This window comes from Apteryx mantelli, chromosome 25, assembly GCF_036417845.1.
Source record: "Apteryx mantelli isolate bAptMan1 chromosome 25, bAptMan1.hap1, whole genome shotgun sequence".
NCBI lineage: Eukaryota > Metazoa > Chordata > Aves > Apterygiformes > Apterygidae > Apteryx > Apteryx mantelli.
The window spans coordinates 9,016,112-9,026,913 of NC_090002.1; the positions used below are offsets into that span (position 1 = coordinate 9,016,112).

Consider the following 10,802-nt stretch of genomic DNA (forward strand, 5'->3'; position numbering starts at 1 on the left):
TGGTCCAGAGTTCTTGGGATGGCCTTCTAGGAGGGAGCTCCCTGTTATAAGACTGAAAACCCTCGGAGAACGGATTTTCCTTGTGACATTGCTGCATCTTTTTAAGACTCAGATGTAGAAAGCATACGACTCAGGTGCAGAAGCCTAGATCTGTTACAAGGCACTGGAAGAGAGAAGGCTACAGTTCTGAGCTCTGAAGAAGGCAAGATCACAGTTAATCAGACTATGTGGGGAAAGCTAAAACAGTTGGTTAAGAAAAAAAAAAAGAAAAAAAAAAAGAGTTAAAAAGTCCTTTCCAAAAGTCCTTTTCATCTGATGAATCTTGGTACAAAGGTAAAGGATAAGTCACCTTTTGGAACTGGTCCTAATGAAACCTTACTTGTTTTTCTAAAACAAGACAGTAACTTTTCTCCTAAATTGGTTTCTGCCAGCCAGAACAGATTGGGAAGGACTGAAGCATGTGTGTACACATATGCACCCCCCCCCCTTTGCTCACTGGTTAAATCTTAGCCACCTGTCCTTTTTCCAAGCAAATCTCCTCCCAATGTCCTATTTGAAGAAGTATTACTCAAGAAGTTGAGTAAAACTAGAACAAGCAGGGGAAAAGGATCCAACTACAACTGGAAAACAGGATAGTCAATAATCTCTTTTTCCCTTTCCCATACCACTGTTTCTCCTGCTTGGTTTAGGTAGAATTACACGGAAACATGACCCGTTTTTAAAGGAAAAGTCCATTTCCTTTCTCTCACCCCTACAATCCCCTTTGGTGCTGCCTGTGTAGTGCTTTCCTTTAATAAAGGCACCACGTGAAAAGCACTGATGGCCTGAAGCACAATGCCCCAACGCCTCATATTTACACCTGAGATAAGCTCTGCTGCATCTCTCCTGCCCCCAGCCCAAGAACAGCACCCCTAGGGCTCCCAGCAACAGCATGGGGAGAGCACACGCAACACGAGGCTTCCCACAAGTGGCTGTGTGAACATACACACACGTCTCGCTTGGCCGCACAGTCACCCAGGTGTTGCCCCTGCACCTTCCGCATCACACCGAGTACTTGGCCATGTCACTCTTATCAAAGACAACTTTGGTTGCAAAGTAAATGGCTATGAGGCCAAAGCCAGCGGCCGATACCATGTAGGCAGTCACTGACTGCGTAAACTGGACGATGGACCCCATGACAAGGGACGGGACAACCTGAGAGAGGAGGAAAGCACTGTCCAAAATGGCCAGGTCCAGGCAGATCCCTCGGCCAGGGGCCACAGAGTCCGGATCTCCCACGATCATCATAAGCGAGACCTCGCAGGAGGAGCTGACACACAGACCCGAGCTGGCAGCTGGAGGAGACGAGGAGGAAGAGGAAGAAGAGAAGAGGCCTCCAGCGTGTCCATTCTGGTAAGGCAGCTTCTGGCTAGAGAGGAGGCCTTTAGGGAAGACCGATTTCTTGTCCAACTCAGCTGTGTCTTCCTCCTCTTTGCTTTTATACTTATGCAAAAATACCTAGGGGAAAGAAGGAGGGAGGTGAGGAATGAGGAAGGGTGGAGCCCAGCAAGCAAGGTGAGAGCAGGTGGGATGCTGTGTACAAAAGAGTAAAAACACTCTGGGCTTGGAATGTGTTGGGTCAGGGCTGTTAGAGGCAGGGAGTGCCTGCAGTAAGCCTGACCCACGTGAGATGGCCTCCAGGAGTCAGCCTGCCTTTTCCTGACTGGCATGGGATTCAAAGCATCCCTGACTCACTGGAGGAATTTGTACAAGTGGTGCCTTTGTTGCGTTCAAGCTTTGTGGCTCAGCAGAGCGCTGCAGCCCAAAGCCAGCCCAGGCTCTGCACTTTGGGATGTTTTGCTCTGAGCTCTGGGCCATCACCTCCTCACTAGGCACCTGGAGAATCAGTCAAGTCATGCCAAGCACATCAGCTGAACTTTAGGGACCTGGCCCTTTCCCTGTCACCAGGAAGTTCAATAGCCTGATTCCCAGCTCACAGTGGGGAGAAGAGAACCCAACCTCACTTTCCACCAGCTGAATCATGCCCTTCTGTGGGGATGAACTACAGGGCACTAGCTCCAGTTCACCCCATCCTGAAATCGGCTGATACACACTTCCAAAGGAGCAGTGAAGGGTCAGAGCCCACTTTGAATATTCCAAGGGCTGAACAGTCCTTTCCAGGGCAAACAGCAGTCTTAACAAGGTGGCTGACTGGGAACTCAAAACCCTCCTGCAAAACAGCCCTAAGGGCAGATGAACTGTTCGGAGCCAGCCCTTGCCTAGCTGGGATACTTAAAAGCGATACCAACTGAGATGGCACAACGCTGGGATTCAGGAAATAGCTCTGCAAGAGGCCATGCGTGACCTTGAGTGAGTCACTTCATCTGCCTGAGCTGAGCCTCCTTACTCAGTCTAGAAAAGTGGGGAACCGATAATCTTCTTTTCCTCACCCCTTTTTTTTTTCCTTGATCTGCTCAGGCTGTGAGATTTCTAGGGCATGGCTCATTCCAGGAGTATTCACAGAGAGAATTTGAACCAAAAAGTTCTCCGTGTTAACACCAATAAATAATGGACAGTCATGTGCAGATAGCAAAAATGCTGCAGAGCTCCAGCTTTAAAACTCCAGGGCACTTGCAATTAAACACAACCTCCCATCTGTATGGGATAGTGCAGATAACAAATGACGTGTTAATCCATTCTCCACATGGTGAGACAGAACGAACAAGGAAAACAATAAGGGGGAAAAGAGCACCCATCTGAGAGCAGAGAACACTGTATCCAGCTGCAGGCTCAGAAGGGCTTGCCTGAACTACCTTCCCTTTGGCAGGAGGGACAGGGACACAGAGCACAGCAAGGGAACAGCTACTGCAGGAGTGTGGGCACCCCCGCTCTGTTCCAGGCCATCCCAGAGCTTTCAGCAGTCTTGGCACCTGCCCAGCTACACCCAGCCCTGCCCTAGCCTATGTCAGCACTAACCAGGCTCTGTTCATGCTGCCCCAGGCGATGGCTGCAGTTCTGTAACACAAACAGTTTCAGATTCAAGCAGAGGAGAGAAAACAGATGAGACAAACTTTGCTAAATCCAAATCCTCTCCCAAAAGCTTTACCTGGGCTCTGCTCAGCTGCTCACTGTACCCTTCAACCCCATGAGTCTGCCTCGGCTTATGAAAGTAAGCCCAACTGCATGAATCCAGGACTGTCACATACTTTACGTGGAGCTTAAAAACCTCCCATGTGTCTCCTATTGCCATCAGACTTCAAAGCAACTCAAAATCCTGCACAGAAAGGGTGTTGTGTGAGCCACACTAGGATGTGCCCACATTCCCAGCCCCTTCATATTCGATGCTGGATGTTCCCAGATTCCCAGAAGCCTGCTCAGCTGCTCTGAAGGCCCATGCTACATTTTTTTGGTTTCTAGCTTGATTTAAAATAGGACTTCAGAGGTATGAGTTCTGGCAGGAACGTTTGAGTAGCTACTGTAGAGAATGCAAAATCCACTTATACACATACTCAGCAGGACCGAGCTTAGTGGGAGCTTATGCTTTAAAATCACCACTTGTAACATGTGATACAACCCCAGGACACAATGGTACCTAAATCAGCAGCTTCATCTCCCTCTAGAGTTGATGGGGACTGGTGGGAATGAGGAACCTTCTTCTCCCTAACTTCATGCAGAAGATGTGAAGGCCCACCATGCGTTTAACCTATGCCAAGCTTTCAAGTGCTGTTAGAACATGCACATCTCTTCTTCCTGTTCTAGACAAGGTTTAGTGGCCATGCGAAGATGAGAGGGCATGCAGGAGAATGGACCGACTTACGCAGCCTGTGCAAAGCAAGGAGCTCCAGCTGAGGTGGCCTTGCAGGCTTTCGCCAACGATCCCGCACAGGGTGGAAACAACAGCCACTTTGGATGGCCCTTCTGCTGACTCACTTCGGGAGGAGCATTTAAAATAAAAAAAGTAAAAAAGAGAGAAAGAGAAGGAAGAGAGGAAGCAGGAACAAGGGGAAGCAAACAAAAACTATGACAGAATTCAACAGTAAGAGAAAAGAGAACAGAAATGGAGAAGATGGAGAATTTTCTACAAAAGGCATTTTAGGGACTGCTTCTTGTGGGGTCTCACTGCAGCCTGCTGGAAAGTAGTTGTTAAAGGAAGGAGGAACTTTAAAGCTAGGATAGCAAAACCAAACCCAGCTATACCCCCATCTCATTGTATTAAGTGTTCCCCGTCAAACCTTTGGCAAACACTTGGGCATGTGGCCTTCACATTCCCAGCCTGTGGGGTTTGGTTTTCATTCTGTTCATATTACATCCATGGGAGATCCCAGCCAAACTGTAGTCTTTGCAAAGCAGAACCACTCTCTCACACCCCTATTTTGACAGGATGCCTGGTGTAAATTGGGATGGGTTGGTCAGAAGTATTTGTTCAACGTGAACATCTGGATGCCTGTGGTAAAAACTCCTACTTAATTCACTACACAGTGAACCGCCTGCCATTGGGATGAAAGAGCTGCTCTCAAACCACAAATTAATTTTGCATTTGCAGCACAAGAGAAACTCCTATTAATCCAGTGTGCAACTCAGGAACCTCCTAGGACTTCTCCACAAAGATAGCATCTGTGAGACAGGATTGCTAGCTTTTGTGTTAGTGTCAAAAGTTTCACAATATTTGTTTTCCTTAGAGCTAAGGGAATAGGAAGAATGTCAGTTTTCATTTTACTGATCTTCATATTATGGACAAAAATTTGAAAGCAGGAACTCTAAAGGCTGAATATTCAAGAATTTTTTTTAAACACCTGAGGTTAGTCGCACTGCAGAAAACTCATGGGAATCTCTAACTAACCTGCACCGGTTCCCCTAAAAGCCTGCAGAACAGGGAGGACACAGGACGCCCATCCTGACACACCAACCTTAGCTGATTTCTCCCATCTTACCCACTCCCCACTATTCAAAGCTATACAATACCATGCTTGGGGTGAGCAGGGAATGCCTAGGGAAGGAGATTCTAAACTCTCTTTTCTCCTCCATCTCATATTAATGGAGCTAGATGAATTTTCAGAGAAGACACAGCCTGGAATTGAGGCATATGTGGAAAACCTCTGAACACAGGCATGCGTTTCTCTTCCATGGGCTGTGCTGACTGTACCAGCTACAAGTGGCAAAAGAGGCTGGCCAAGCTGTCATCGCAGCTGCATGGCACACCAGACTCCTACCTGCTTTTCATGATGATACAGTGATGCCAGTGTATACGGCAGGATCTGGAGTGCAGAGAAGGTGAAGCCTGTCAGAGCAGCTGAGATGGTAACGACAATGACGCTGTGGGAAAGGCACATGACGAAGGCAGCCATGGGGAAGAACACCACACTGGCCAGGTAGACTGCCCGCGTCCCAAACTGCTTCACCATCCAGTCCATGATTGTCGAGAAGAAGATGGACGTGACGCATTGCAGGAAGAGGCCCAAACTACCCATGCGGACACCTGCAGATAAGCAGAGGTAGTGATAGGAACTGCCCTGGGTTCAGTCAGCCAGACACCCTTGGCCCTCATTCCCTTCCCTCCAGCATCCAATCCAGGACAGTCCATGCAGAGCGTGACACAGTCCAGACAGCAGAGCAGCATCACCTCATGTATCCCTGGGTTGTGCCAGCCAGATTACATCTCCTACCCTCCACTGGCAAGGAGTATTTCCTACACATGCTCCTGGATACTCCAGGCTAACTAGAGGGGCAAGGAGAGTTAGGAATCCAGATGTTATTCTTGTCTTCGAAAGTCCCTTTACTCACCTTCCCACTCTTAAGACCCAGGATCTGTCACCTGGTCATGAACCAGGATGTGCTATCTGATGCCAAAACCAGCAACAGAACAAAAGGAACAAGAAATTACGCTTAAGCCAATGGGAAAATACACAACATCCACTAAACGACTACAGTATCCGGTAGCAATCCGGACCTTACCCTTTGCAAAGATTTATCAGATTTCAGGGAATTAAAACCATTAACTCTTTGGAGCATGGATCGTTACTCAATGCAGGTTTCTATGACAGCTAGCACAATGAGGTCCTGAGCTGCTGGAAGTTCTACACTGCAAGTGTTAAATAATAATTAAGCTCCCTCTAAGTTAAACAGACACTCAGCACAAAGAGGCAGTGTACTGCAGAGCTCACGGAGGCAGTGAGTGGAAAACTCGGAGTGCAAGATATACAGCTAGAGGAGGAAGGCCAGGGAAGTGCCTCCAAGAATAAGATGTAGATCTGGAAGAGGAAATGAAGGGCTGGGCAGTGGAGTCAGGACTCTGGCACAACACAGCAGCCAAAACAGGACAGCAGGCAACAACAGTGAGCAGGTAATGCACTGCAGTTAGCAGTATCCCATGATGTGGATGTGGCAGATACAGTTGATGTACTGCTCCAGTGATGAGTCCTATCAGAAAGCACTGGAGAGAAGGGGGAGAACAGGGGAAGTTGCTTGAGGACTTCCTGGGTAGAGATGCGAGATGGAAATCTCTCAGTAGCATGAAAGGGAGATGCAGCAAAGCCCACTTCACTGCTCCTGAGCACTCCCTGGTTTTCCAGCCCTTAGTCTCCAAGAGATGGAGAGCACCATTATCCCTCATTTAGGAAGGAGGGAACAGCAGTGAAAGGACCTGGCAGAGGCAGCAACAGCTCACAGACAGATCTGGATATGTCCTGCTCAGCATGCTACCTGCTGGACCATTCTGCCACTTAAGAATTCAGCCCCAGGCCAGGGCTGCGCTCCCTGTGTCTGGTAGCTCAGAGAAGAAAGAGGTGTTCCCCCATTCGGTCCACCATGCAGTGCTCTGTGGGCTGTGAGGAAATGCTTTTTCCTGAACCCTCTGCAGAAAGTATACAGTTTCCTGTAACATGTGATTTTGCATTACTAGCAGAGCTCAGACCATTCCTAGCTCCCACTAAATACTCCTGTTCTAGGGAACAGGCCCTGCCCTGCAGCCTCAGAGCAGCTGGTTCACTTCTTACCTTCATCGTAGTGGCGTCTGGCATCCGTGCCTGGCTTGGCTCTGGGGACGCCGTGGTAAAGCCCTTCCCCAACAAAGTCTGTGTAGAAAAGCATGAAAGTCATGAGTGCCATCCAGCTGCAGAGCTCGGCCACGAACAGGCGCCGGATGACCTTGGGGATGCGGCAGTAGAGGCTGTGCAGCCGCGGCACCAATGTGCAGAGGTTTCTCAGGGCCTGCATCGCATGCCTGGCCTGCAGGAGGCTCCTGGACACCTGGCAAGAGCAGCAGGCAGGAGATGAGGGCTTAGGGGGAGTATCCTTCAGTGCTGGGCCGGCCAGAACATCTGCTTGGGTGGCTGCCTCCTCTGTCACAAAGAGAGTGGCCAGCACACAGCCAAGGAAGATGATGGCGAGGAGGCTGAAGAGGCACATCTCCTGTCCACCCAAGTATGGGGCCAGGAAGCTGCCATCCCAGTCAATTGCCGGAAGCAGGTAGCCAATGCAGCCTCCCAAGCTGATCATGAAGGCGTACATGGAGAAGGCCTGGCGGCAGTTGTCTGGCTCCTGGAAGAGGTCTGAGAGCAGGGCTTCCAGCGGAGTGAAGCAAACCTGGCCACAGAAATCCAGTAAGCCAATGCCCAGGATGAGGAAGGTAATCTCCAGAGGGCGAGTGTTGAGGGCGAAGAAGCTGGCCAGGCTGCTGGCATGTGGGATAACGAAGAGGCTCAGCAGGACTCCCAGGCACAGCATCCAGATGAAAGGCCGTCTTCGGCCATAGCTGCTGTGCCAGTGGTCACTGGCAGATCCGATCATCGGGACAAAAACAAGGCCGAGGACAGGGCCTATCCCTGGAACAAAGACAGAGGTGGTGTTAAGGGGGCAGATCCGGACAGGACATTGGCATCACGGTCTGTGCATACAATAACAAAAGCCTGAGACATTTCAGGAACTCAATACGCTCCAGTGGCACACAGCTGCCTCCTCCAAACACAGGGTTGCCCTTGATATAACAGTATCCCTGCACACCACCCTGCAGAGACAAACCTCCATGCCCTTACTTGCCCCCCACCCTTCACACTCGTGCCGGAAATGAGCACCTCAAAGAGGAGATAAACTGCCTACCCAGAACCATGGTCATGAACTTCTCCTCCACGCCCACTTCCAGCAGCAGCGGAGGCACGTAGGTTATCCCTGCAGCCAGACAGACCTCCAGGCCGAACGTCAGGGAGTTGACCAGCAGGAGCTGGGCCTTGCGGTTGTGGAAGAGCAGGCTGATCCATGCTTTCTGCGCCATGCTGCCCTGACACCCCTTACTGACAGCGGGCTGTGTCACTCCGGCCGCGGCACTCCCAGGGATGTCCCACAGGCAGACAACAAGGTCTGGAGCTTCTCTTCCTGGTCTGTTGGACAGATGCTGCCTCCCATTTTTAGCAGCTGTGAACGAACGTCTTTTCTTCCTCCTCTTACTGTAAGATGTGGCCCTAGCAGTGCCGAGTCCAGGCGTGGGCAGGCAGGGCTCCCGTTCCAGGCCTCCCCTTCCGTTCAGATGCTGCACTCTGAGAGGAGAGAGAGCTTGTTAGAAATAACATGTTCCAGCGCAAAGAAAAGGACTAAAGCCAGCACTGCACAGCGCACAGGCACATCATAGCTGAGAGAGACAGGCCCTGTCCCAACAGGCTTAGCAGCTCCGGACAGACACGAGAGGCTGAAGAGAGGGCACCTGAGAGAGGTCTAGGATTAAAAGACACTGGCTACATTTGCGCTGAGTTTCTCTCCAAGGGCTTGTGACAGGTGAGACAGACACCTGTCAGAAATGGTTTGGGAAAATCCAATCCTGCCTCGGGGCAAAGGGAGGTCTAATGACCTCTCAGCATCCCATCCAGCCCCATCTTATAGACGGGCAGTTGCAGCAGAGAGACAAAGGCCTGATCTTCAGAAAGGACTTGAGGTCCCACCTCCCAGTGAAATCAATTAAGAGTCCCCTCCGAGGATCGAGGCTGCAGCCACTTGCCTGTGGTCGCAGCACAGGGCAGCCTCTGGAGACCCACGTCGCTGCTTAATGATCGGGCCATCTTCCCCTCTGCTCCGCAGCTTCCAGGGAAGCAGTTTCACCCAAACCCTGTCTCCAGCCCTTGAGATGGGGCACAGAGAACAGATGGTGCCTCTGTGGAGTTTCACAAACAAACCTGACCCAGTTTAGCCTCGTCTAACAGTGAACGGCAATTACCTTACTCATTAGTCTGAGTCATTTGTTTGCCCTGTAACATGCTCCCTCTCTTCAGCCTTCTTCAGAGAGGAGAGGCCACCAGATCAGGACAGGGTCTAAGCAACTAAGGTAAGAGTAAGCAAATGCCTCTTAGTAACCTGTTATGAGCCTGCCATTACGAGAGTCTGCAAATGAAATAAATCCTGCAAGGTAAACTGCATCTAGTCCAGTCAAACAAACTGCTGTTTTGCTAAAAGCATCTTGTGAAGATAGTCTCTGGTTAGGCTGGGAAAGGTAGAATGGGTTAGCAAGAAGGGTGACATTAAGCCCCCGCACAGACACTGATAAAGGAGTAAAATAGTCAAAGTGCAGCCTAATTCTCAGGGATTCACATGTTCTAACTTCACATCTTAAATGAGCCATTGCTGAGTTTCTCTGGGGGGACAAGGCACAACAGCTCCTGCTGTCCTGAATGCGTTGCAGCTTATGATCTGCATCTGGAAGGGCCCCCTGCACTCCTCTTTGCACATGAGTTTTTGCTTCGTGTCCAACTGCTGCTTGGCTTCTCGGGTACTGTTACACGGCTGCCATGTCTCTGTCTGCAGCAGAGTCCCCAAGTGCTTTGGGCCCTTCTGGATGAAGGGGGCTGAACTCAACGCAAGACATGCAGGCGGAGGAGTTTATCTCGGCTTGCTCCCTCCCTGACCGCAGGACAGCTGTCACTGAAGTACCTACCTGCCCGCACACCCCCTCCACGCTAGAGGAGCTAACTGGTATGGAGTTTTCCTTACTTAACTGGGGAGAGTGATCCCAGCAGAAGAAACTAGGTGAAAATCCAGTTTTGCAGCCCTGCCCCCCTCTAAATTCTTTGTCTCAATTACAGGGGAAAGGGAAAGACTCCCACAGGGAGCGTCCCCAGGCAAACACTTGCCCTCCCTCCTCAGCACGGAGGCACCCAGTGCTCAAGGTCATGCCTGGTGGAGCGGGTCAGACTCTCCTGGATCCGGAGCGGCTGCTCAGCAGAGGGTTGAGCCAGGTTTACAGAGCCCCTGACAAAAGCTAACCCTGCAGGAGGAACCACCGAACCAGGAGAGTGTTGGACCATAGCCCTGCCACAACCACACAGGGCAGAGCTAAAACACCACATTGTCACCAAACTCTGTACCAATTAGTGTTCTCTAACTTCAGCAGCTGCACAAGTGCTGGAAGTAGACAAGTGCAGTTGGGAAGGTTTCTGAATCCTCCTCTTCCCCTTTCTTCCCCTCTTACCATCAGCCAAAGGTCCCCCACAGAGATACCCGGGTGAAGCTGGAAGTGTGGTGATGAGGTTTTTGCAAAGATGCAAGCATCATTTTCTACCTCTTACTGCTGTGGAGGAGAAAGAGATACTGCTCCTGAGCTGAGGAGTTGACAGGCTGCCAATTACGCACAATAAATACTGATTACTTTCCTATGAGAGTTATCAACCTTCCCCCTCCATGCTCCCTTAGACCTTGACTGTCACAAAGGATATCTTCTTTTAACAACAGTGAGCATTCAAATGACTTGCCCAAGGTCAAATAGCAAGCTAACAGCAGAGGGGGAACAACGGCAGTTTTCCTCTAATCACTAGACATCACTTCAAAGGAATACTCAGAGGCCCCGG

General features: G+C 50.3%; 1 protein-coding gene across 1 annotated transcript; it reads right to left on the bottom strand.

The window, feature by feature from the left end:
• Nucleotides 1-235: 235 nt before the first annotated feature.
• On the bottom strand, nucleotides 236-8,341 carry SLC45A3 (solute carrier family 45 member 3). Its single transcript, XM_067310652.1, has 4 exons — nucleotides 8,074-8,341; nucleotides 6,972-7,799; nucleotides 5,190-5,455; nucleotides 236-1,497 (listed from the first exon to the last, which is right to left on the bottom strand). The coding sequence occupies exons 1-4, from the start codon at nucleotides 8,243-8,245 to the stop codon at nucleotides 1,042-1,044; spliced, it is 1,722 nt and encodes a 573-aa protein (XP_067166753.1). The 5' UTR covers nucleotides 8,246-8,341; the 3' UTR covers nucleotides 236-1,041.
• Nucleotides 8,342-10,802: the final 2,461 nt, after the last annotated feature.